The following is a 26,716-nucleotide window of genomic DNA, read 5'->3' on the forward strand; positions in this document are numbered from 1 at the left end:
CAATGGATTTGCTCTACTAGTGGTCTTCTTTTTCATGCCCACATGATTTAGGACCCATTAACTATTCATGAAGCCCCATCTTATGTAGTGACATGGCCATGGCATGCAATCAATCTTTGCATGGACCTTGGATGGGTCCATCATCACAATTAGCCTGCCTAGTAACTGCTGGAGCTAGGAAGGGAAAAGACACAAATTGAAAGGGGGATCTTTTTCATTATATGTTGTCACACTGTGTGGTCTCTATCCCTATCTTATTCTGGGTTTGTAATCACCAAAAGTGGTTTCGAGATTTTCTTTTCTTTTTATTGTGGTTTCGATTCTTCTATTTTATGAAGAGGTTAATTAGGAATTAAATGCATTTGGAGATGCATAACATCAGGAGAGGCAAGTGCCAAACCCACTTGCTCCAGCTAAATTAAATAGGAAAATGTGTTGATTGGACATAATAACGGCTGGTGTACAAGTTTGTTCTGTTAATTTACCTTCAACTGTATTATGTTCCTGGCTTGTTATTCAATAGAATGGAATCATATATTATATCTAGAACAGGGGTGGAGTTAGGACTTTCATGTATTAGATATTGTACTCAGCTTGATTTTTTCAATTCTCAAAAATAATATATATATATATATATATATATAGAATTAGGCTGGAATACTATTATCTATAGAATTAGTCAAAAATAATATATATATATATTACTTAGTGGGTATTAAAATTTGAGATGTGCTAGATAGTTGACTGGATATGCTGCATTTTATGCATTTCTCTTCATGTAGAGGGATAAATAAGTTGCGAAAATGAAAAGATGTGAATATCAGTACATATGTAAACATGCTGGCTAATTTTTGTGGGGTATTTCATGTAAAATCCTTTAAAAAGGATTTTTACCTGTTTATTTGTTTGAAATTTTGGTTATATACTTCTTTTTCTCTAATTGAAAATTTATTTTATTTCTCTTGTCACATAGGCAACAATTGGCTATGACTTTTTTTTAATATTTATGTAATCATTAAATCCTTTAATAAATGTATTACTTCATGTTTTTTTTTTCCTGAAGAAGTACTCCAGAAAAAAAAAAATGTTGTGATGGTGTTTCTTTTCTTTTTTTCTTTTCCTCAATCACACTTTACATGTGCTATATATTTCTTTTCCCTTTTGAAGGAAATAGGTGCTATTTGATTCTTTTTTCCTTTTGAAGGAAATAGGTGCTATTTGATTCTTTTTTCCTTTTGAAAGGAAATAGGTGCTATTTGATTGTTCATAGCATGCTCCGGTCCAAGCATGAGCCTCAGTCACGCTTTTTTAGCGCCATGCCTACATCATAACCCAACTGTGGAGTAATACCCTATGCATGACCTACACTTTGTTGCCTATCTCAACTCAAATCATGTGGCATCATCCCAGCAACCAAAATCTACTTCACCACAGTACCCACACCACAAAAAGGGGAGTGCATCATAGCTCTTCTTATTCATTTTCTTTATGCTTTGCTTTTCCCCCCTAATTTTATGTCACCATGGTTCATACATAGGTTGATGTAACATACGCAATAAGTGTAGCATAGAGGTGCATTCAATTCAATACCATCCCCTCGTATCCGCACGACTGCGCTTTTTTTTTTATTTAGAAAAAGGGACTGCACATCTAACCCGCTTGCTCAGTAAGGCCAATGCTAGGTTGCATTATTATAATCCTATAATTATTTTCTAATTAGCACCACTTTTAAAGCTCTGTCTCTAGGATAGCTAGCATTTCCCCTCCCCTGAATGCAGGACTTAAAATAATAATAATAATAGAGTATATATGAGGGAAATATGCGTGATGATCCCGAAGCGTTTTCCCCAGTTTCCCTCGTTCAAATTTTAGGGACAGGATGGTAAATTTGTCCAAACACACACACACACACACACACTTGGATATGGCAATTTATAACTTGGTTCTATAAAATTAAATTATTTGTTAATTATATCATATGACGTCATTGTCAGATAAGACATCTTTATATCATGCACGTTAATTTAGGTTGTAATACCTTTTCTTTTCTTTTAATAGCTTTGATCGTGTTACTCATTTTTGCTTGTATGAAAAACATAATTTTTATTGTTTTATCCAAAGCGCAGAGGGGGCCTCGCTTTTGACGTTCCTACAGATGAAATATTTGAGACAAAAACATCAATTTTTTTAAAAGATTTGTGTTAATTTTGTAGGACTCATATTGGGCCATGGTTTTGATTTAACAGATTTTTATTTATTAATTCAAAGTTGGTTTTATTATTATTATTATTATTATTATTATTATTATTATTATTATTATTTTGTAAATTCCCATTTTAGTTTATCGTACGGTCAGCGAAAGATCTGTGAGATGGGGCCCAGTTGGACCCGCTCACACGTGTACAGTGTGGGCCACGGCTTCTTGCATACGCGTGGCACAAGATGCCTGTTTTACCCTATACGTGCGCGGGTGGGTCCGCATAAAACGTAGGGTAATACCGGAAATGTCACTAAACGACAAATTTGCATCGAGAGTCGGAAGGGAAAGAAAAAGAAGGGGGAAAAAAGGGGGCGGATAAAAGCTAAGAGGATAATGAACGTATCTATCAGAAACATTTAACACCGAAAGAAGCGAAAACTACGAAAAGGCCATCGCCGGTGGTGGCGCAGTGGATTTTGACCGGTCGCTTCGGAGTGGCACAGGGGTGTAGATATTCGAAGATGTGGGGGGTAATATGGGGAATTCAGTGCCGTAAAAAACTGCAGTTTGGTGGGGCCGTACGGCATTGCAGAAAAGTCCGTGAAGTAGCGTGTGTGACTCGTCTAAGCCGAGCCGAACCCGAGCCGAGCCAAGTCGATTCGGGCTTTGCAGCTCGTATATAAGACAATGCTTGGGCGAGTGGTAGAGATACCGCACATAAAATTTTGTAATCTGAATTTTGTAAATAATATGATTAATCATATCCTAATAGAAATTTTGAACAGCTACTATATAAGATGGTCTCGTTTGGTTTTTTTTTTATTTTTATAAAATACTAAGTTTATGTCATTTGATATGTTTGAGATTGATTTTTTTTTTTACTGGTATTCGGCTAGATGACAAATAATAATTTGTATTTGTTTAAAGATATTTTAGAAGTAAAAAAAATTATTTTAAATTTTTCATATTTTGTTGTCAAACTAATATCTTGGATCAAAAAATTCTAAGAGTAATTTACTATTCATTCATGCACCTTTTTATATAGATAAAATTTTATTCAAAAATAAAATAAAACAAACACGATGTGCCTAAACGACTAATTTAAAACAATATTTTTATTAAAATAATGTTAAAATTAAAATGACTATTTTGTCATTAAGGTGCATTTATCCCTCATTTATATGCACTGAGACAAGCTCACTCGAGTGGAGCCGCTATGCTATGTACGACGGACCCGAACGGAACACCCAACACCGTAGCGACCGCCACGTTAACCATAACGTGTCGTTGTAGCGACCCTCATTCCCAGCGATACGATCACCGCCCCGTAATGATAACCTCCGCATTTCCGGAACAAGAACCCACTAAAAAATTTAATTCACGGCGAATCAGCAGATATTTGTGGGAGGGTGACCGCACGAGGCGGTGACCGAACTCCGAAAACCGCTACGTCGAACTTAGCAGTATCGGGAGATGAGGGAAAAGATAGCGGTTTTGGAGGAAACGTCCAAAAACGGGCCCCTCTCTCGCCACTCTTCTTCCTCTTCTCTCTCTCTCTCTCTCTCTCTATCTCTCTCTCTACTTCATCATGGCGTAGTAATCGACTCTCTCTTTAAATCTTCTTTCTCTGCGCTTCGGCGCTGCATTAGCTCCTCGCAGGTTCTCCGAGAGAGGGAGAGGAGTACTCAGAAAGGAGCGATTTTTATGGTTTTGTAGTGACCTTCTCCTGGTTTTTGTGATTTGGGCCTCCCGGAGTTTGTGTTGTTTTTCTAGTCCTGTTTTGTTCAATGGGTTGTTTGGGGGTTTTGATTCTGTGATTTGGGTTTTGATATCATCTGGAGGGGATTTGTGGTGTTCATTGTTTTTGTGAAACGGGACTAACAGAGAAGCATCTTAAACAGCAAGTCCTGGTTAGTTTTATTGATCCTGGTCCTGTTTGTGTCAAAGATCAAATTTTTACCGTGATTTTTGTGTTTTCGGGGTTGTTTGTGATTTTGTCTTACTATCGATTAGTTGAGACTAATAACAGGGGAAATTTTAAGGTACATATTGTTCTTTTTGTTTGATCTCTGGTTTGGTTTTCGGTGGGTGTGGCAGTTGGTTTTACTTTAGTTAAAGGAACTCGTGGTGTTTTCTAGTGATCTAGTATTGCTTACGCTGCTTCTTACTGCTATAAGATTCTGGTTAAGCAGTGTAACGAAGTAGCTGTAATGTGTGAGCAAAAGCAATCAGAAGCAGCCCATTAACTTGCTGAGAGAGAAAGATATCAGTAAAGAACATATCCTCCCTGCATTCAACTTTGGTAAGTTCTTTACCCCCTCAACTCTTTACCACCATTTGAGTTGCTAGTACTTGTCATATATATATATTTTTTCCTTTCCTTTCCATCAATCTTTTTTACTCTCCTCTTTTTCAAAATTGTTGAGTATTTTAATCTTCTTTTTCGCTTGACATGCAGTGTGTCAATTTTCCATGTTTCTGAGATCAAAATTCCAAGAGATTATGCCGAGGAAAAGGTCTAGATCAGTTAGCAGCAAACAGAGTCTTTCGACTGATAATAATAGCAATAGCAATAACAATAACACCACCCTCACATCTCCCACTATTAACTCCACTGTCGCCGCCGCCGCCGCCGCCAAAAATCCCACTTCCCCTTCGTTTTTCACTTCCCCAAGGCTCTTCCTACCATTCTCTACAAAGACTTACCCCAACTCTCCCACATCCATGAATTCCACCTCTGTTTCAGAAGCCAATCCCTTCTCGACCACCGTAAAGAACCCCTTCTTCTCCGAGAGGAAGCCGAATTGGTCTACTGCTCCCTCTGCTGCGAACGAGACCAAAAACCTCTCTTCGAACAATGGGGAGCCAACGCCTGTCGGACTCGGCCTCGTCGATGCTCTCAACGATGAGAAGGTTGATAAGAAACTGAAACAAGAGAGTAGGATGGTACTGTTTGGATCACCACTCAGGATTCAAATCCCTCCAACGCAGCCGATGTCCCCGCCGCCTCCTTCCCCCATAGAATTTGGTGTCAAGAATAAAAGCTCGCAACTTGCGCTGTACTCCCCAGTAAGTAGAACTCCAGTGAGCTCTATTTATGTCGAAACTCCGCGGCATTTTGTGGGGTCTCTCTCGCCGAGAGAGATGGAGCTTTCGGAGGACTACACTTGTGTCATCACACGCGGGCCGAATCCGAGGACCACTCACATCTTCGATAACTGCATCGTGGTGAAATGCAACGACGGATTCGTTCCTTCGAGAAAGGAGAACGATGGAGTCTCTGTCGATCCCGTCGATCCTCTGAAGAACGGTTCGGACGGTTTTTTGAGCTTTTGCCATGCTTGCAAGAAGAGTCTCGGACAGGGGAAGGATATCTTCATGTACAGGTTTGTTGCTGGCCTTTAATTTGGTCTTAATCTTGGTAATTAACCGCAAAAATTCGTGCTACGAATTATTATATCATCAAAAGCTTGGCTTGTTTCTTTTGACAAAAAAAACAACCTGATCAGAGGCGCTCTTCTTTCCCTCAAGTATAATATTGGCTATATTGGTTATTTTTGTTTTGCTGATATATGCAATTAAAAAAGGTTTCTTTAATTTTTATCTGGTAATAATATGTTGAGCCTGCTTCTTGTTAATTGCTAGAGTGAAAAAAAAAAAAATAATAATAAAAAAAATGTTCTAGTGGTTAAATGAATTGACCTGTTTAAGCCATGCTCATTTCATTTGGACCATGCAATTTGCATAAAGAAAATAAATAGATGTGGGTCATGCTATAGCTCTTTGGGGGTCCACTTGACATATTTACACTGTGGGGCTCTCCTTTCCTAACCATGCATTGTGGCCGACCCATAGTCAGAGGCATTGTTCTCTTCATAATTGAGAACCTTGTAAGCCTTATATCTACTTTTATTCTTGTCCTTCTTTCTTGTTTTAGTTACCAAAATTTTCTTATAAGAGAAAGATGCAGGAATGCGTAATTGTAACTTTGCAACTCTTTATGTATAATAAGATGGTCGAAAATAATCCTTTTGATTCTTCACGTCGAACGTTACAGCTGAAATATTGTCTCCTCTCCCTTTTTCAGGGGCGAAAGAGCGTTTTGTAGCCGCGAGTGCAGGTACCAGGAGATGTTGTTCGACGAGGGGACGGAGGAGAAGTGTTCGCTAGATCTCTCCGATCCTCTCTAAAAGTGTTTATTAGCCTTCTTCGGCATCACATCCTCTTCTATCGAAGGATCGAAAAGATTAAGAATCCTTCATTGATGGGTTGAAAGAGCTATTTATTTTCCTTTGTAATGTGTAAATTTTATTGGGCCATAGGGTGGGTTCATGCATAGAAATGATTCCGTTGTTGTCTTTTGGCTGTAGGTTTTCATTACTATTGCTTGAATGCTTCCAATGGGGGGAAAGATTGTGAAGTGACCCTCTTTCTATTTTTTACTTTTTTCTTTTTCTCCCCCGGAGAGAAGAGGGGGGAGGGATTGGTTTTTTAGGCTGCTCTTTATTAGTGTTTCTTGTACAATTTTTTTTTTTTTTTTTTCGCTGAGTGGTANGGTATATGAATGAACCCCAGGAATCCTTCTACTTTTTTAGTGGCATTTCTCTGTTTGGTACTCAAATGCTCACATTTATGGTGATCAGGTCCTTTTAACCTAAATTCTCTGCTATTCTTGATGCTCTCTGTTGAAGTTTGCAGTTTTGAACTGGAGTATTATTTATTTATTGTTTATTGCAAGGTTCATTTTTTTTGCTTACGTGATAATAAAGAATATATTAATTGATGGGTACTTCAATGAAAGGACTAAGCTTTTCATACATCATCATAAAATGAAAAAAAAAAAAGGAAAAGGGTAGTGCAGTTGTAAATTTGGAAGTTTGTTGATGAAAGTGAATATGCGGGGCCCTTTATATCATCTATCATAAAATTTCTCCATCAATTGGATAAGGTTTACCACAGCTTTTCTCTGAGACTCTTGCCACCTTTATAAAAATCTCATAAAAGATTGACAGAGTACAAAGAAGTTAGGGCAAAAATATTTCTATTTCGTAAGGAGATATCATGTTTGAATTTTTGTGTGTTACCTGTAAGTCATTCTCTATAAACTATCTTGTGGGAAGGGTTGATCATCTTCGTTATCACGGATGATTTTTGGATAACTCTGTAAGTTAATCTCTATAAATTATCTTGTGGGAAGGATTGACCATCTTCGTTTTCGTGGGTGAATTTTGAATGGTAGACATATATGCAGTAGATTTGCGAAAGCACGTAGTTATATAGTTCTCTGTTTCCAATAATAGGATTTGTAAATGGCATTTTAACTATAATTTAAAATTCTCTGTTTTCAATAAGATCTGCATATTGTATCTTAACTAAATTATAACCTTCAATTAGACTAATTCTAATCAATTTGGTTATTTAACTCTTTTTTATGTCCTTTGACATGTGTCCTTGGACAAATGGCTCCAAACCTCTCTGGAGCTATTAAGGGGCCGGGCCTGAGAAAGGACCAAGAAATGCTAGAGACGAATCGGGATGGGCCAATTTGGGCCTGGAGATGGGGAGAAACAGGCCACAGCCCAAACTATGGGCCAAAAGTTGGAGCTTTGGATCTGATTCGATCTCTCCGAGTCAAGAGAGAGAGAGAGAGATTGTTCGTTTAACTTATTCCTCTCCACCACCCGTCCCTAGAGCAAGTGGCAAAGGGCTTGGTGGTTAGTATCCGAGACCCAAGTTTGAATCCTAGTTGATTCACATTTTCAGCTAAATTTATTTCTAAATGAAATAAACGAAGCGGGTAGCGTGCTACCTATCTCTCAAAAAAACTTATTTCCTCTCCACGTAGTTATTGGATATATAGTTGCATCAAGATTTAATATTGCATCATCAAACTATGCCAAGAATATATAGAAGGACCAATGCATCAAAAGAACTATCCGCAACGAAATTTACCTCCAAAAACAAAAACGAACTTTTTGTTGATGCTATGCAATCTATACAAGCTAACTACAATATAAACCAACTAACAGAAACTAAGATCTAGAACACAATGTAGCTATCTGCAGAAGATGCAGTTCATTGCATATAAAAGAATTCCCCTAAACAATGGCTAAAATATTTCTATATCGATCTATAGCTAACCATTCTATATCTAGTGGCATACACATGATGGCGGCGGCACCGGTCCTGGTACCGGTGCCGGTGCCGGTGTTGCCGGCATTGGCGCTGGTGTTGCCTGCGTTGGCGCTGGTGTTGCCGGCGTTGGCGCTGGTGTTGCCGGCGTTGGCGCTGGTGTTGCCGGCGTTGGTGCTGGTGTTGCCGGTGCTGGTGCTGGTGTTGCTGGCGTCGGTGCTGGTGTTGCCGGTGTCGGCGCTGGTGTTGCTGGTGTCCGTACTGGTGTTGCCGGTGTTGGCGCTGGTGTTGCCAGTGTCGGCGCTGGCGCTGGCGCTGGCGCTGCCGGTGAATAACAACCAGGAAAAAAAAAAAAACTTTAATTNCCGGGATCACATATGGATAAACTACTCTACTCCTACACATGATACTAAGCATAGAAACATATGAGTAGAGTATAATAGAAACAACGGGGATGCAAGCTTAATACTATATATCAATATATATATATATATATATATATATATATATATATGCCGATATGATTTCTAATAATCTTACTCATCTGTTATCGATAAGGGACGTACCTGGCCATGTTGGGGGACCTCCCGGGTAAATAGGTGGTAGAGGCATAGCTGCAATATTCATCAAATAAATAAAATCTCATGATCTAATAAATAAATAAATAAACAAAAGTAAAAGAAAAGGAATTAATATATATATATAGTTATCGTCGTTGATAGAGAGGAGGAAATTAAGAGAAAGACAACACATACTGTTGCACTCGCTTATGGGAGGTGTGGTGAGTTTGCAGAGGCCGGGGAGGCCGAGGGCGCGGGACTCGTCGATGGGCTTGCCCAGGAGCTTGCCGACCTCGCCGTTTAGGATGTAGCAGAGGCAGAGCGGCTGCGAGGCGAGCACGGCGCTGATGCTGGGGCAGCACAGCGGTGAAACCTCCGAGCTTTCGTCGCTAACGTAGCTGATGCACGACGTCATGCTCAAGAGCGAGTTCAAACAGCTGGAGTCCGCCTGCACCGATAACAGGCCCCAGCCCGCGATCGCCGCGAGCACGAAGACGAGGAGGACCACCATTTTCGCCGCCATTTCCGAGAAAAGAAGGTAGTGGATTGAGGAAAAGGAGAAGGAATGAATGAGCGGAAATGTATGTGGTAGTGATGATGACGTGAATGAAGGGTGGAGGCATTTTATAGGCACGAGGGGGCGTGTTTAATTAGATCAATCTTTAAAGATCTTGTTATGCATTTATCCGTTATTGTTTGTTGCTTGATCATTATCACGTTGCTTTAACTTATAGATAGATAGATGATCAAATTTTGTTGTTTTCTACGTTTTAATTGGATGGTAACATGTTAATTAGATGGTCATATATATGTTGCGGTTATTCGTTTGTTTTTATTTATAACACTCCCCCCCTTGTGTTGTTATTATTACTTATCTTCCACCGAAGATCGACCAACTTATTCTGTTATGAGATACAACGTAGATCATATGCCTGCATAGACACACGATAACAATGTACGTACCCGTAGATACTCTTCAAGTTTCCGTAATAATCCTAATTTCATATTGGTTTTTATTAAGGTCATGAGATCAGAACGTATATATATGTTCTATTTTCTGTTGATTTGTAACAGATAGATTTTTTGAATTGAATAAGATTCAACATGTTTCATCTGCCTCTATCAAAGGCGCATATATATAGATTATTTATTTCCCTTTCAGTTCATGTAGGTTAAAAAAATATTTCGTTATAAAATAAAAACAACAGCATTAAACTGACTCCTCAACTAGTACTTTGCATCAAAGGTTATAGCCCGGTCATGAACAAATTCGACCCAACCCAATCCATCTCCGGCCTTTTTTTTTTCTCGTTTAGGTCATATTGGGCCCATTCTAAATTTGGGCCGGGTCGGGCCGGTATTTGGGCCCGGCCTTCTAAACTGGCTCACCTTTGGAAGCGCCGGGCGCACCTTCTCTCTCTCTGTCTCTCTCCCTCCGACCGTGCGAGGCGACCTCTTTGAGCGAGTTCAAACAACCACAAACCTATCCGACGCCCCTGAGAGTAAAAGGTGCCTCTGTAACATTTATATATCAATTCGTTTCTTCTTTTTTATCCCTTAAAAGGAAAATAGCACCAAAGCTTCTGCGGGAGGTGCCTCTGTTTTTTTTTTTTTTTTCCGTATATTTATTTTAATTAATAATGGATTAATGATGATGATGATGATGATGATGATGATGATGGTTATGGTCATGCGTACTTGTTCTTCTACGTTTCTTCTTCTCTTTTGGTACTAATCTCATCACCATTTTGGTGGTTGTAAGTGGGAGTTTTGGATTTAGAGTTGGGAACAAGTAGTTGAAGTGCACGAGGCAAGCGAAAAAGTGGGTTTTGATTCATTTGGCGTTTATTGGTGCGATACGCGCGTTACCTGTTTGAGGAAATGCCTCAGTAAACTGCAAAAACTACACTAAAAGGGTGCAGGAAAGACCAATTTTTGATCAATAGGCAATGGACTATTATCTAATTTCTTTTCTGATGCAGTTTATCCGATTTCGTAGTTAATATATGTGATTATTCTTTGCCTTTATTCTACTTTTGTAATGCCAAATAAATAGATTAATTTTGTTCATGTTCTCTCTCTTCTATTTACATTTTTTGCTTTCCTGGCAGAATTGGTGGCTTCGTGAAACGTTCTAAACTGATGGGTGCTCCGGTGTGATTTCATAATGCTTCGTCTCAGAAAACTCCATACCGTGTACTCTTCGCGTGCCATCTCTGCACTAGTATTATCCTCATCTGTCGGAAAGCATCGCACGGTGATAAGTCATTCTGGTTATCGGCCGTTAGCTTATAAGAATCACGAGCTTATCTGGCTATCTTTTGGTCGATTTTCCAGCAATGGTGTGACAGTCATGAGCATCAGATCAAAAACCATCCCAACTTTCGGAGCACTCTTCTCTACGACGGTCGAACCGGTGTTGGTCCAAGCTCGCAACCCCTCTCGACTAGCTCTAGAGTTGGAGAATGCAATTGACGAAAAGAGATTCGATGATGCGTGGAAAGCTTATGAGAAACACATACATATGGATGGGCTTCCTAGAAAATCAGTACTAACTAAGCTTATCACCGGCTTTGCTGAGAGCTGCGATGTCCACTGGCTCAGAAAAGCATACAGTGTAGTGGAGCTAGCCTTTGAAGAGAAAAAACATGAATTATTAGAAAAGGAGCCTCTTTTGTACCTCTCTTACATTCTTTCACGGTGCGAACTGCCCGTTCTTGCTTCCAACGTAATGAGAAAATTAGTACATATGGAAGTGTTTCCTCCCATAGCAGCATGGTCTGCAATAGTGGGGCGTATGTCTCAAACAAAAACTGGTGCTTTTCTTGCTGCGGAGCTTATTATGGAGATTGGTTACCTATTTAAAGACAACAGGGTTGATCCAAGGAAAAAGAGTAACAGGCCGCTATTATCAATGAAACCAAACTCCTTTGTCTTTGACGTAGTTTTGACCGCTTTGCTTTTATTCGAGACTACAAGAAAAGCTGAGCAGCTTCTTGAACTAATGCCTAGAGTAGGTGTGAAGCCTAATGCAAGCTTACTTATTATTATGGCCTGTATATATGAGAAGAACGGGCATAGAGATGAGCTCCAGAAACTGAAGAGGCATGTTGATGAGGCTGTTGGTCTTAGTGATTTGGAGTTTCAGCAGTTCTATGAATGCATGCTTTCTTGCCATTTGAAGTTTGGGGACTTAGATTCTGCTGCAAATATGGTCCTGGACATGCTAAGAAAAGCTAATGAAGCAAAGCGGTCCCTAGAAGCGGCAAAAGCTGTGTTGGAAGCAGTTGAAACAGGGAAAAGCTATTTTCCTTGTGAGAACTCTGAATATGAAAATTTGGCTTCGGAGGATCAGCGCTTATTTTCAAACAGCCCAGCCCCAACGTATGTTTTGTTTGCTAAGGACAGGAACTTTTCAAAGCTCGAAGCTGAGGCAAAGGAATTACTTTCACTACTATCAGATAAGTTGCAGGGACAGGTTGAATTGGTTAAGTCCGATCATGGAATTCTCCATCCAACTGAGAAAATGTATGCCAAACTTGTGAGCGCTTTTTTAGAAGGCGACAGGATCAGCGAATTAGCAGCATTTCTAGTGAGAGCGAGTAAGGAAGATTCTCCCGTCTCTATTGAGAGCTCGACTGTTGTTCAAGTGATAAATGCATGCATTTCTCTAGGGTTGTTAGAGCAAGCACACGACCTGTTGGATGAGATGAGATTCTCTGGAATTAGAGTTGGCTCCTCTGTTTATTCTTCACTCTTAAAAGCCTATTGCAAGGAGAACCGTCATGAAGAGATAAAAGCACTTTTGAAGGAAGCTCGCCAAGCTGGCATCCAGCTTGATTCAAGCTGCTACGAGGCTTTGATTCAATCAAAAGTACATCAAAATGATTCGAGCGGCGCCCTCCATCTATTTAAAGAGATGAGAGAATCCAATTTACCTAGATCAGGTTATCGGGAGTTCGAGAACTTGGTTGACGGGGGCGGTGATGGCGCTGAGACCTGTCTAATGGCAAAGCTTTTGGAGGAAATCAAGGACAATAAAAGTGTAGATTGTGGTGTTCATGACTGGAACAACGTGATACATTTCTTTTGCAAGAAGAGGCTAATGAATGATGCTCAAAAAGCTCTGAACAGGATGAGGGCTTTGGGCCACAGTCCAACGGCTCAGACTTTCCACTCTCTAGTAACCGCTTATGCTGCTATAGGAGGAAAGTATGTGGAAGTAACCGATTTGTGGGGCGAAATGAAGGTGCTTGCGAGCTCCAGCTCAATGAAATTTGATCAGGAGCTGCTGGATTCATTGTTGTATTGCTTTGTGAGAGGTGGATTTTTCCTTAGGGCCATGGAAGTTATAGATATGATGGAGAAAGGAAAGATGTTTATTGACAAGTATAAGTATAGATCACTTTGGCTCAAGTATCACAGGACCTTATACAAAGGGAAGGCTCCTAAAGTCCAAACAGAAGCGCAAGTGAGGAGGAGAGAAGCAGCTTTGGCTTTTAAGCGATGGATTGGTTTGACATGAAAGCATATTGACTATCCTTTAAATATTGAAGATTGGGAAAAATACAAACTCGGGTTTTTGATGGTATGAAGAATCAGGGTCTTCCCTGGAACTTGTGGTCTAATGTATGCATCTGGGGGTGAAAGTGGTTCCCTGTATATTCCAGATTTTTGTATCTGAATTTTAAGAAATTCAGGTCTGGGTTTTGTATATTCTGAGACGAAAGATTATGTATCCTTAATTATGAATGTATTATCCAGATATAGTTGCGTTTTGAAATTTGAAGTACTAACTGGGATTTAGATCCTTACATCACGTGTAAACTAGATATCTTGATGAGAATACAATAGCTTAGTAAGAGCTATATTTTTGTTTTTCTTTTTCTCTGTGCACGTTTTATTTATGAATATTATGCTGTATAACCTTTGATATGTAATATCTATAACCCTAATGAAAGTCCGTGTTATTTTGTCCACATGACAGTATTAGCTTAATTAACCTTTGTGGGCCCTATCTGTCATCCTAAGACACTTTACTAATTAATTCATCCCCAAACAAATATCTTTTCCTACTCTGCTTCCCATTTCCATTTAATTTTCCCTTCGCCCTTCGATCCCTCTCCCACTACCCGCCTCTTCGATCCCTTCCCCACTCCCCGCCGCTTCGGTCCCTCCCCTACTCCCGCCGCTTCGATCGCTCCCCGCCTACTGCCGCTTCGATCTCTACCCCGCCTCCTCTTCGATCCCTCCTCCGTCCTTCTGCTTGGGGTCGAGCCCCCATCGGCGCATAGCTGCGACGAAGTCCTTGGTCTTGGGACTGCCGGCGAACTGGTCCTTGAAATCCTCCACGACGAGGGCGTCGGCGGCGGCGCTGGCGAGGGCGGTGGAGATTGCGAGGCGCTTCTCCTTACGGCTGATCTTGACGGACCAGTCGCGGGGCTTGGGGCCGAAGACGATGCCGCCGCCGGGGCCGGAGCGGGGTGCGCTGGGAGCCGAGGCGGGCTCGCCCCATCTTCTTTTGGGGCTAGGGCTTCCTACCGCCGCCGCGCACCTCGGTGCGGGTCAGGGTAGAGGTCGTGCGGCGCCGCCTGTTCTCGCGGTTGGTGACGAGGGCCCGGTGGACGACAGCGCGGGCGGTGTCGGGAGGCGCCGACCGCAGCTCGAGCGCTGCCTCGCCCACCTTCTCTCTCGAGAAAGAGAGCAACGGGAGGGTTGCGAGCTCCGAGCGGACGACACGGAGCGCGGCTCCCTTGCAGGGGGTCATAGAGGATTTGCGTTGGGTGCGGAGCGGAGAGGCGAGGAGGAAGAGGGAGGCGGAGGAGCGCCACCGCAACGACGACGACGACGACAAGGAGAAGGAAGGAGATGCCGCCGAGATCGACATCGGATAAGCGGATCAGAAGCTCATCAGGACAAGCCCTCGGATCGATTGGTTCGATGTCGAGGCGCTCGAAGTCACGGGAGTGCAGAAGAATGAGGACGAGGTACGAATTGCTCCACGCCGTTAGCTTTGCTGAGATCTACGGGCTCCTAATTCCTCCGATATTTTTGTTTGCGAATTATTTGATGATTTTATCCGAATATGGGATTTGAAAGGTTAAATTTGTGGGCGATTTTGTTAATTTTTACAGTATAAGAGTATATATCGTGAGCCCACTATTTTTTTTTTTCCAACGTGGGCGAGCGCAGCGGGCGGGCGGCAGCAGCGGGCACGAGCGCTATCCCTGCCTCCTTGCCCTGTCGCCCCGCAGGGCGCGGAGGTCCTGCAGATCCGCGGTGCGGGCGGGCCTGCCCACGCTGCCATGTGCGTGCGACCCGCGCCCGGCGCCCGCTCGCGCCCCTCGCGCGCCGCCCCCTTCTAGATCTGCAGCTCCTGCAGATCTCTCTCTCCCCGATCCCGTCTCTTATGTCTCTCCGACCTCTTCCTGATCTCGCTCGGAGGAGCTCGCAAGCCCCCGCGGCCTAATAAGCGGAGTTCTACAAATAAGTATTTGTTACTTCAAGTCAGGTATTTAGATCTGTGCTTTTAGAGAAAGAAGCATATATGATGCACATTTCCCACTTATTCTGTGTATGTTGTGATTTAAATAATAACCTCTCCCTAGCACTTGCGCCCTGTTGGACGAAATGCCGAATGTGTGCTTTTAGAGAAAGAAGCATATATGATGCACATTTTTCATTTATTTTGTGTATGTTGGGACTTAAATGATATCCTCTCCCTAGCGCTCGCACCCTGTTCGACGAAATGCCAAGGCGATAGCAGGACGCTTCGTGTGAGCAATGCTATATTTGTAATTTATTTTGGATTGTAGATCTTACTGGTAGTTATGTTAATTTAAATTTTTAAAATCTGTTAGTCAGGGATCACAATTCTTGAATCTTCCTACAACCTAGACGACGGCAGAATCAGGTTATGATAAAATCAAAACAAAGTCAGACAAAATTAGAATGCCAAAAATCTACATTAAAGTTTGCCAAGTTGCTTAAGGTAAAGTTTTATCCTGCTCTATTAAAAGAGATGTTGGTGTTTCTTTTTTTTTTAATGCTTCAATTCCTCCGTTAGAACCTCTTCTATGATGACTTTCCCTTTAAATATCAAACTTGGATAATTCATAGTGTTATAGTTTCTGTTTTTTTACTTTTATTTGGGTACTCCGGCTAATGCTTCACCAAAACTGAAACTTGGATATGATAATAATTAGTTTGATGAGAGGATACGATAGTATTTAATCTTATATTTTGGTGACCATATGAGCATTTCAGTCCCCTCTAAAGTGAAGTGGTTCTTATACCCTACAATTACATCTTTTAAGCTTAATTTGTATTGAGCTATGCTAATATTACAATATAATGCTTTCTAACAGATATGTACTAAACTATGTAGTTTTGTGTAACTAATTAATATCAGTTAGACGATTTTTTGTGCTTCCATAAACAGTTCCTGTTTTAGACAGTGCGACATGGCACCTTCTTGATGAAAACGAACAACTTCTTATCCAGATCACATCAAATCTTGAATTGTTCAAGGTGTGTATTGAGAAAATCACTCTCTACAGTCAAAAAGATAATGAATATCTTTCTCTCAGATCTATTTGTTGCTTTCCATGAAATTTTACACTGCTGTTACTGCAGATACAGGAGAATATGGATCCTTTTCTTCGCACAAGTAACAACATCGCAACAATTTTGAATAGGTATGTGCTACCAGTCATATCTTCCCAATCTGTTAGTTGGCAAAATATTTGTGCCTGGAAATGTGCGCGCAAGGGCGAGTAGTGATTTGATGAATATGGCAACTGTGTAATGCAGAATGAGTCAGACTCCTGGGATTATGTGTTGGATGCCTCCTTTGCCCATTTCACTTAATGAGGAACATCTAAATTCACTTATCCAATTTAGCAGAAGGGTAAGACCTTCCCTCCTGTTTAATTTGTACAAATGAGATATTATCTTATCATTGTCTGGTTTAATCAGATATTTACAGTCGAACTATTTTCTGAGCACGTAATTTTTTAAAAAATTTTATGCTCCTTGGCTACCTGAACGCAATTTCGTTGCTTAAACAATCAATCAAATTACGTTTTGCTTTAGTAGGGATTGTGCTTACTGTCGCTTACCAGTGAATAACGTTCTCCTTCTATGAAAAGGCTATTATTATTATTATTGTTATTGTTATTCTTATATATTTGATACAAGTATTTTTTATAATTTTTGCTTACTAATGTTGTCTGCATCTATCTACTTTCTATTATTTAACATATGTTTCTGTTCATTACCTATCTTTGCTTTCAAAGCTTTTTATCAATAGTATTTTGCAATCTTCTTTTCTTTCCTTTTTTATGAGTTAGAATTTTTTTCTCCGCCACTTGCTCATAGTTTGAATAATAATAGATAGTACAAAGCTTGCTTACTATTTTCTGATGTTTTGATACTTTTTAAGATTTGCCTTTTTCGTATTCTAATTTCTTAAAAATTAGTGCATGTGTGTTACACTTGAGATTTCTTACATGCTCTTCCTGCCACTTCTTGCTCCCAGTTATTTCTATGGACAATTTTGCCACGGCAAGCTCTGCTGCGAAGCTTGGCCTTTTTGCCCCAGCAATGGGCATCCTTCTCCTTCAAATCGCTCAATTCCATCGAATGACTCTCAAATCCCCAATTTTCACTAAAATTAAACCTAATTTGCGTCAATATTTTAGGTTTAATTTTGTTTGATAATTTAGTGCTCAGTTTAGGATGGTGAGGTCTCTTTCGTGTAATTTTGTCTTCCTATTTGACGCAACCCTCGCCACGTAGGACAGTCCACTTCATAAAATACATCGTCATTTGCAGCACACCTGGGCCAACTTTGCGGCAACGATCTTTTATTACAAAGTATGAGACAGAATGGTTCAAATTACCTAATCTTTGCTTTGGTCAACTGTTAAAGCTTCTACAAATTCAAGTTTTTTGCAGGAATCTCATTGCGCTTGCTATACTCTATTTTTGCAAGCATGGAAGCATTAATTTTTGCTCAGCTTAGTGTCAAAACAGCCTTATTGGCTTTTGCTATGTATCCCATATAGAAAAATATAGCTTCTCATAAAGTTTTTATAGTCCTAATTTATTTTACCATCTAATATAATTTGCTGTTGTCTTCAATTCTATGGTTTGTTTCGGATACTACATATCTTAACTTTCGATATTTTATCTGGCCCTCTTTTGTGCAATTGTTCTTTTTGTTTTAATATGATTGTCATAAATAACATTTTATATGAATTTGCATTATGAATATTACTAACATTTTTAAAGTAAATGTGTTCTACTCTCTACAAAATAACTTATAGAATAAATTTTAAATGATTATAATATATCTACCCGCCGCATCGCGCGGGTCACTACACTAGTATCCAACATGAAAATCTAACTGGCTTGGTAAATGGCATCGAGCCCTTTTTTTTTTTTCCTAAAACAAGGAAAACTGGGCCGTTGTGTATAATCTGGTTTCATGAGGATTGAGTTTTGAGACCATTCCAACCCTAATAATCATTTATTAAAGAAGATAAGAGTTTATTTTGAACCCAAGAATTTGAGGTACAGCTGAGAATATATGAACAGAATATATTAATCTATGTGAATGTCAAGTAAAAGAACAGACACTCTTTACCATCCTCATAGCAATTCATTAATTGCAGTCAAAAGAGCTTCTTCTTTTCTTTTTCTTTTTTTTTTTTTTTGAGAAAAGAGTAGCTTGCTATTGCTACTGCTTCATTCAATAAAAAGTTGAACTAGGGTACAAAGTAAGGCAGCCAGGCCTCGAAAAAAAAAAAAGAAAGAAGAAGACCAGATTGTATAAAGCATGCTTGTTTCCAAAGGGGCTTCTACAACAATATTGTTTGGGTAGATATTGCTCGGAGAAGCATGAGCATTTTTTTTCACAAAGTTCACCAGTAACTTCTAACTACAGCAGAAGTAATTAAAACTTCAAATTGGAATCTGTTTAGGTTTGATAGTGCTTCTTAGAATAGAAAAGCTCCTTCAAATTTGCGAAGACGAACAAGCGTGCAATGTTGATCTCGAGATTCTCTACATCCTCATCATTAGCGGTCTCGGTTCCTGTGGTTGATGTGAGACCAGATTCTTAGTTCACCATGCCACTTTTGGCTCACAGCTTCTTGCCATGAATGGAATTATGGACTATGAAGGGACTCCTATTATGCCTCTCTTAAGAATCCCTTCTCATCAGGGGGTCAAATCATTCTCTCCCCTTTTTTCTTTTCTTTTCTTTTTCTTTGTTTCTCTTAAAGGTCCAAAGATGCATTGAGGTGCACCTTCAAGTCGGTCAAATTCTCCTCCAAGTCCTATTTGGATTATTGAGATTCTCATCATCCATCCTTTGATTGCAAACAAGTGGAATTACGGTACTATCCTCAACCGGTATAACATATATGAATCTTTTATGCCCATTTTGAGGGGAGTAATTTGGTTGGTCAAAGTAACTGAAGCAGCAGTTTCTTCACAATGAACATCTACCAAGGACATATTCACCTTTTGTTTAGAAAAAACATTACACAGCACCAGTAAAAACATTCACAGTAATATAGTTCACCAATATATGGCACCTATTGTAACTCCAGATAAGGAAATAGATGTGTTCCTCAACTTCAAGTAGTAAAAACCAGATCCAAACAACAAGTGTCCTGGAACATCATTGGTATCTGCAGAGTAAATAGTAGAGCATTTCTTTTCGAGTTGAATAGCTATACACGCCCTAGAACAACATATTATTAGCCTATACTTATTCTACCTCAATGGATGAATATCAATGTGGGCCTTCAATCAAAATTTCAAAACTTATAGAAATTGAAAGCAACTATACACTTTACTGGTGGATCTTTTTTTCCACCACAAAATACAAAATTCCCAACAATCTGAACAAAGAATCGTATAAAGAATATCCAGCTGGGGTATCTGACGATTTGTTTGCAAGCATCTCCCAGGAGATCTTGTTCCAATTGAAGAGTTGCCAAAACTTATAGTCAAGTCGCTGATACGTGTCGCTTCGTGTTTGTTAAATCTCTGATGCTTTACACTAGTTAAAACAAGCCTGGAATAATGTAGTTAGTGACAAAATGTGAATTCGCTCTTTCACTGGAGTATTCTGCAAACTAATTTTGTCGAGTATAAAATGACCTGCAAAGATGCCATCGAAAGAGTTAGAGCTCTCCTTTACGTAAATCAGCATTATAAACTAGAGGAAAGAAAGAAAAAAAAGAAAATGAAAGCAACCTTATATAATTGCTGGCCGAAAGGGATGGGCTATTCTTCTTCTTCTTCAAACTCTGCTAGATGACGAAAATAACGGACGTTAAATGTACAAAGAGGGTACCGACAAAAGAACAGTTTTATGGTTGAAATAAAAACATGAGTCCATTTTGAAAAGAGAAAAAAAAAAAAAAAACCATTGACTTGCCTGTGCAGGTAAAGCAGCAACACAGAGAAAACCCAAATTAGATCAAATAGTAGTGATCCATCCTCCACCTTTTTCTTCCGGTGAAAGTAGGTTAACAAGCAAAAGACTTGAAGCTCTCCTTCCAGATTCATCAACACAGCCGATTGGTAGGAAGTCAGCTGCCATCTGAAAGAAGAGAAGTTGTTCGAACCGGCTTTTCGCTCCCATATGTTATACCACACTTACAATAAATTGCATGCTCGATAAGAACCTGCGCACATCGCTCACCGCATACAAAATAAGTTGCTGATTCATTTAGCCTTTTGCTTTGCAATGTTCTAGAGATCAAAGACAATATGGGAAATTTGCTGCAGGTTATTATGAAATTATTGCAGAAAGTGAATTGACTATACCTCTGTATGATGAAGTGAAAAACTGCAAAGTTTCATCAATTGTTTTGAAGAAACCGGACGTCTATGCGGAGCATTTCAAAAGAAATTAAGCTCTGTATACCCTTGTGGGTATGGAAAAAGTTCTTCAATATCCACTTGTGAGCTAGAGTAGCTCATGTTCTGTATTCGGCTATGGTTGATCGATTCAACCTCTGATGTAAAAATGCTACAAACTGGTCTATGATCAGAAAACCTTGACTCTCCACGAACGTAAGAGAGTTGATTGAGGCCCCTTCCATACCATAAAATGCGATCACACCTACGCAAGCCAAAAAAAGAACCCCATCGACTTACAAATTTAGATAAACTGGAATCTGAAACGACAATAAATTAACATGGATTAAGTTTGAAGTTTCAACCAAGCAGGAGTTCGACGCTTTTCTTTTATATTCATGTCATCCCCGGCGTATCTGTCTGAATTGTTTGAATATTTATATGTGGGAGGGAAATATATTTTTCCTTCATTCCAGCCCACGAAGACACGGCCGCACCTTTGCTCTATCCTTAGCTGCTTGTTTGAAAAATGAAAGGTTTAGACCCACAGAAGGAAGAAAAAAAAAAATTACATGAGGAAAACTGTCAACTGTCAGCTTACTGGCCACAAGAAGTTTACTGCCAAAACTGTCTCATTTTTCTAGATAGAAGAAAAAAAGTCAAGGAAGAGAAAGTAGAAGTATTACATATACCACCTGAAATGTTTCAACACTTTGAAAATATATGTTACAGAATAGTTTTCAATAAAAGGACAGCTCAACTACCTGATCTTTTTCCAACAAGGCTTTCCAATTGCGCATCTCGACCAGAGCCTTGGCAGATCGATACGAGAGAGCTATCCGGTAGTTCAAATCACCAAACCATATGATTCGACTACAATAAATCAAAAGTTTGACCAACTAATCAATGCCATCATTGAAGAAATAATCGACTTAAGCTGAGCGAAAGATTCCTACTCGTGCTCAAGGACCGTTCCAGGAGACTTCTCTTCACATAGCCCATGAATTGAAGGGAACCGAGTCTTTCTCAGGATTTCCATCACGTCAGAATTCCTTCGAAGTTCATCCCCTTCCTTCTGGCCAGACGTCAAATGGCTGCAGACGAAGCAGAAGCTCGTTTGGTGCAACGACATGCTGATTGAAATTGAGCCCTGTAATCATTAAACAAATTTCTGAATTGTCTTCGCAAATAAGAACTCAATGATAAAATTGTTAAGAACTACGTTTTCACTCAAAGAAGAAAGGATAATATCTATCAGAACACTCGCTGGTGAAGTTAGTAAAATTAAACAACATACATATCAACATACGGAGAAAAAATTAACGGAAACCCTGAAATATTTACCTTGTTTCCAAGATAGCCCATGAGCCCTCTCCCAACGCAAGAGACCTTGAGATTCCTTACATCATCCCTTATTTCTCTTCGCACCCACACCATTAGAAATATGCCAACCATCTGCTTACTTGCAACGAGACAGTATCTAATAATGCCATAAATAATGGTAGGTTTTGGACTTGCTCAGAAAGAACATAAATTTTCTACTCAGAAATGACTGCGGCAAAAGCTAGCTAGCATGTACTAAACACATTTAGAAGAAAAAAAAAAAATCTGAAAATAATAGCAAATGCATTGAGGGTGGATCATAAGACATGAAATTTACTATGGTCAAAGTAAATTGATCTTAAAAAATAATAATAATATACCTTGATTGTGGAGCTGATCTACTTCTCTCCTCCATTGATGACGCATTACTATAGCTGTATGAGATTGGTGAGTAGTAGGATGTAGAGGGAGAATCTCCAGCAATATTTTCATCATCAGAGGAACCAACCCCTCTAAAATTAGGACCAAAATCACTTAATCTGCTACCGAAAATAACGCGATCACACACACTATGACGCCTTTCCAGCCTTGGTTGAGGCGCCATTATATCTCCCTCCACTCTTAAACTACGACTATTGAGGGATTGGAAAGAGTGACGATGGAGGAAAGAGGAGCTCTTCTGCCTCTGTAACGAGCCTTCGAAATCGTCGTTTATTTCCACAATTGGTGTAGTCGTAGGGGAGGGGGTTTGGTATCGATTACTAGTGCTAGTTCCGGGAAGATTATTAAGTGTTTTTCTGATTAGAGCCACCCATTTCTTCGCTGGGCCGTTGTCTTCTGTCCCAAGAACATTTCCAGCATTTAGAGGGACAATTTCCTGAAACCTAAGAGGCCAAAAGGAATAAATTGGCCAGTTGCAGATATGAAACTTTCAATGATATTCAACTCATTTGAAGAAGGGGGGGGGGAGTACCCCAAAACATAAATATCTGCAGGAGGCGAAGCATGGAGCCAATCTTCGAGGTTCATATGGCTTGGCGGCGATTTACCGCCGACATTCCACGTTGCAACAAAGATCCTACTCCCTCGAAGAGAGCGGCGGGTAACGAGCATTACAATTCGCAGACGAGGAAAATTGATCAGTTTAAATGTTCGAATTTAAATTCGGATGCTCGTATTGTGATTAGAAGTACCTATAGTCCAAAGTTACTGTAGCTTCTGCCGCGTCGAGGTCTATCTTTCCTCGTCGAGCTCGGTCCTGATTCCTCTTGGAGAATCTAACTGATTTTTTTTTTTTTTTTTTTTTTTTTTNTTTTTGGGGACGAGAAAAGTAAATTCAGGAAAAATTCGAATAGAGCCGACAAATGAGAGGAATTAGGATAAAAGAAGAATGCAACAGAAAGGAAAAGCTGAGAGAGGCTTGAGACATGGCACTGTGAAACCTGTTTTGCTTTTCTTGACTGTGGCTCCCTCCCTCTCTGTGAAGCTGCTCCTCCATTCCTCATCCCCTCCTGAAAAGAGAAAAAGAACACATATTTCAAAAACTCTGCCAAAAAAAAAAAAGGAGGAGAAATTAAAGACATAAAAAAGAGAAGGAAAAGGCTGTGGCTAGCATGCAGCAATGACACAGAAGGCCTATTAATTTGAACAGTGAACAAGGGGAAAATTTTTTTTTTTAAAAAAAAAACTTTTTTGCTTCTGTAATATTTAGCTGGTGTGAAGCAATTAAAATGAAAAAAACAAAATGGAGCAAAATTTAAACAGTAATTCAAATATGATAGGAGAAAAAAGAAGTTACTACACTCAGGACTTGATCAATTTTAGAGAGGGAAGGTAGCAAGATAGGAAGAGCTCATAGAAGATGAGCCAGCACAAGAAGAAACAGAAAGTGCTTATTTCAGAAGCCCACCTCTAGCAACAGCATCATCTGCATGAAAGTCCTGAGCTTTATTGCTTCTAATGTTGAACAATTTTCTTACTAGGGACTTGGACCATGAGAGCTAAACAGGGGAGAAACAAAGACCCATGTCAATAACCCAAGCAGCCCAGCTTCAGAAAAATACAACAACAAATTGGAGAAACTGTAATAAGAAAATTATCAGAAAAAACCTTGCTTTTCTGTGAAGTCCCATCTCTCATTGTTCCAGTAAGCCCCTCATGCAGCTCACCAATGCTTCCTCCACCCCCCTTTCCCCTCTGCTACAGAGCTCTTCACAAAATGGGGTCAAGGGGCAAAGTGGGAATATTTAATTTGAGTTTTTACCTCAAAGAAGAAGGGAGAGAGAGAGAGAGAGAGAGAGAGAGAGAGAGAGAGAGAAGCAGCTTCTGTTTTCTGGATTCGCCACAAAGCAGTGTGATTTGATGGAAAGAAAAGAGGTGGGTTGTTTCCTTCCTCCCACAATACGCTATATTGTTGGTTTTGAAATTTGTTAAGGAGACCAAAGGAACAGGACAGGATCAGTGTCAGATTCTCTTTAAGTAAAGGAGTGGTTTTTTTTTTTTTTTCTTCTCTTTTTTTTATTTTTCCCCCTCTACTACCCAAATGGGCTTCTGATGTGAAGAAGTGAGAAGTTGAAATGAACAAGTTAATGAAATGAATTGAGACTGTGGCAGTGCAGCTCAATGGGTGGGAGTGAGCAAGATTGAATTTTTGGAGGAAAAGAGGAAAAGCAATGCAGGGAGAAGATGGAAGGGGCAGTAGTGATGATGAGTTGGGAAGGGTGTGGGTTGGAGGGAGAGGAGGGAGTACTCACCCCTTCAAAAAAATGCCTCATTTTATGGAGTGGATTAAAGTATCCAAGAGAATAAAGTGCTTGGATGTCTCTCTCTCTCTCTCTCTCTCTCTCTCTCACTCTCTCTCTCTCTCCCCAAATTACTAGCCCAGGGCCAACCAAAAATGGACTATTGTACTAACATGCCCAGGCCCTGCCAATGCTTGACATCATTCTTCTCCTATAATTGCCCTGCACAAAAATTGACTTCTACCATGACTTTTCTTTAAAACAAAAAAAATTTCAAAACTGCTGTATGCCTGTATCTAACTAATGATTTGGAGCAAGTTAAAAACAATTTTTTTTTAAAAAAAAAATTAACACTAAAAATCTCTAATCTGAAACTGCTTTTCTGCTAAGGAACTACTGTAAGCTAATTTCTAGCTAAAGCTCAGGCTTCAAAATTTTCTTAGCATGGTTACGAGTGTTGTTACCGCGGAGACATATTTAATGCCTAATATTGTACTTTCTACTTTGTTCCTTTCTTTTGATAAGCCATGTATCTTTCTCAGTTGATTACATCCAAGCAGTTACCCTGGTTGAGTTTGTTTAGGGCAGGTAGGATATTGTATTAAAATCCCTCTTTATGCATGGGGAAGGCTGGGGCTTTCTAGGGTTTGGGAGACTGGTTCTTAGGATACTTGGGCATTGCTTTTGAGTGCTCTGCAACCCTAGTGGGTATATTTTTGTATGGGGAATATAGATAGATGGTTCTCTAGAATTTTGGGTGGTGTGGTTTCTATGAGACTGCATTTGCCTCATTCCAGGTTTGTGTCAAAATATTCCTCATGACTAGAGTTTTTTGCTCGTTTCGGAGTCGAAAGGACAATTTTTTGCATTCCTATCTCGGTATCTGTTTGCTTTTGTTTCCATGTTTGTTTTCACTTATACCTATCTTTACCCGAGAGTTTGGTAGCTTGAAAAGTCGGCTGATTTTTATTTTTGTTTTGTTTTTATTTTTTTGTAGCCAAGAAGAGAAATGAGATTGCGAGATGAAAAGCATGAGTGTTAATCTAACATTTCTATTTCACTTGCAGAGGGAAGTAGTTTGAGGATTTTTATATACTGCTTCTTCTTCTTGTAACTTGATTCAAACAGCATTTTATCCAATAATATTACACCATACAGGAAGATTCAAATAGACTTCTAGAAATGAGAAACAATCGGTAGGAGTTGTAACGTCTCCAATAGTCCCACATCGGATGGGATACTGATTCCGATCAGTTTATATGAGATTTACACGCTAGTATTAATAACTGGGTTTAAGTATTTTGGGCCGGTGGTTTGGCCCAACGAGTTATTGTTGCAAGCGGATCGGGTTGTTGCAATTGGTATTAGAGACGAATACCAGCTGGAAGTGTGAGATTCGCACTATGCGGGACAAAGTACTACACCAATGGGTTTGGTGGGAGCCACCTCTAGAATCTACCATTGCCTGGTAATGGTTCTAGTCTGTCTATCTGTGATCTTGTTTGGACCCGACGAGGACGTTAGGGTCTAAACAGGGAGAATTTGTCGAGTTATTGTTGCTAACGGGTCGGGTCGTTGCAAAAGTATCGACTGGAGTTGTATTGTTCTAAAATCTGTATTTTAATCAGACTTTTGAAACAATCCGGATTAACCAAAATAAATAAAATTTTATAGCGGATCATAAAATCTGCTGCTGAGCTAAAAGAAAGGGAGAGAGAGCGAGAAAGAAAGTAAGCTTCTGCTTCTTAACCTTAGCAGGGACGGAGCCATGTGTAGACCCAAAGGGGTCATGGCTTTTCTCAACTTATTAATATTTACTTTATAGTTCTTTGGTAGTTTATAAATTTTTAGTTAATTTTTAAAATATATGGGCCTATCTT

The 26,716-nt window shown here is 39.8% G+C and overlaps 4 protein-coding genes, 2 long non-coding RNA genes and 1 pseudogene across 10 annotated transcripts; 3 read left to right on the forward strand and 4 right to left on the reverse strand.

Annotated features, from left to right (window-relative positions):
* On the forward strand, positions 3,773-6,737 carry LOC109721449 (protein MARD1-like). 2 transcript variants are annotated; one of them, XM_020249095.1, is made up of 4 exons: positions 3,773-4,110; positions 4,393-4,502; positions 4,659-5,586; positions 6,288-6,737. In XM_020249095.1, the coding sequence occupies exons 3-4, from the start codon at positions 4,673-4,675 to the stop codon at positions 6,388-6,390; spliced, it is 1,017 nt and encodes a 338-aa protein (XP_020104684.1). In that variant the 5' UTR covers positions 3,773-4,110; positions 4,393-4,502; positions 4,659-4,672; the 3' UTR covers positions 6,391-6,737. The 2 variants fall into 2 exon arrangements, with proteins under 2 accessions (XP_020104684.1, XP_020104682.1); XM_020249093.1 differs by having other exon boundaries at positions 3,773-4,502.
* Positions 8,148-9,543, reverse strand: LOC109721754 (extensin-like). Of its 2 annotated transcripts, none has more exons than XM_020249528.1 (3): positions 9,088-9,543; positions 8,899-8,946; positions 8,148-8,647 (listed from the first exon to the last, which is right to left on the reverse strand). In XM_020249528.1, exons 1-3 carry the CDS (start codon positions 9,413-9,415, stop codon positions 8,352-8,354), a joined length of 672 nt encoding a protein of 223 aa, XP_020105117.1. In that variant the 5' UTR covers positions 9,416-9,543; the 3' UTR covers positions 8,148-8,351. The 2 variants fall into 2 exon arrangements, with proteins under 2 accessions (XP_020105117.1, XP_020105116.1); XM_020249527.1 differs by having other exon boundaries at positions 8,148-8,653.
* LOC109721360 (pentatricopeptide repeat-containing protein At1g03100, mitochondrial) lies at positions 10,292-13,754 on the forward strand. Of its 3 annotated transcripts, none has more exons than XM_020248930.1 (2): positions 10,292-10,401; positions 11,004-13,754. In XM_020248930.1, the coding sequence occupies exon 2, from the start codon at positions 11,060-11,062 to the stop codon at positions 13,415-13,417; it is 2,358 nt and encodes a 785-aa protein (XP_020104519.1). In that variant the 5' UTR covers positions 10,292-10,401; positions 11,004-11,059; the 3' UTR covers positions 13,418-13,754. The 3 variants fall into 3 exon arrangements, with proteins under 3 accessions (XP_020104519.1, XP_020104520.1, XP_020104522.1); XM_020248931.1 differs by lacking the exon at positions 10,292-10,401 and adding an exon at positions 10,554-10,838; XM_020248933.1 differs by lacking the exon at positions 10,292-10,401 and having other exon boundaries at positions 11,049-11,149; positions 11,230-13,754.
* LOC109721361 lies at positions 14,039-14,879 on the reverse strand (annotated as a pseudogene).
* LOC109721362 lies at positions 15,410-18,036 on the forward strand. Its single transcript, XR_002219202.1, has 3 exons — positions 15,410-16,422; positions 16,528-16,801; positions 17,432-18,036. It is a non-coding gene; the product is annotated as an uncharacterized LOC109721362 (long non-coding RNA).
* Positions 19,594-20,219, reverse strand: LOC109721132. Its single transcript, XR_002219145.1, has 2 exons — positions 20,164-20,219; positions 19,594-20,067 (listed from the first exon to the last, which is right to left on the reverse strand). It is a non-coding gene; the product is annotated as an uncharacterized LOC109721132 (long non-coding RNA).
* LOC109721131 (type IV inositol polyphosphate 5-phosphatase 7-like) lies at positions 20,354-24,901 on the reverse strand. Its single transcript, XM_020248560.1, has 12 exons — positions 24,205-24,901; positions 24,005-24,095; positions 23,538-23,606; positions 23,289-23,376; positions 23,069-23,173; positions 22,476-22,979; positions 22,117-22,252; positions 21,729-21,922; positions 21,537-21,645; positions 21,138-21,286; positions 20,740-21,037; positions 20,354-20,597 (listed from the first exon to the last, which is right to left on the reverse strand). The coding sequence occupies exons 1-11, from the start codon at positions 24,232-24,234 to the stop codon at positions 20,815-20,817; spliced, it is 1,698 nt and encodes a 565-aa protein (XP_020104149.1). The 5' UTR covers positions 24,235-24,901; the 3' UTR covers positions 20,354-20,597; positions 20,740-20,814.

This window comes from Ananas comosus, linkage group 15, assembly GCF_001540865.1.
Source record: "Ananas comosus cultivar F153 linkage group 15, ASM154086v1, whole genome shotgun sequence".
NCBI lineage: Eukaryota > Viridiplantae > Streptophyta > Magnoliopsida > Poales > Bromeliaceae > Ananas > Ananas comosus.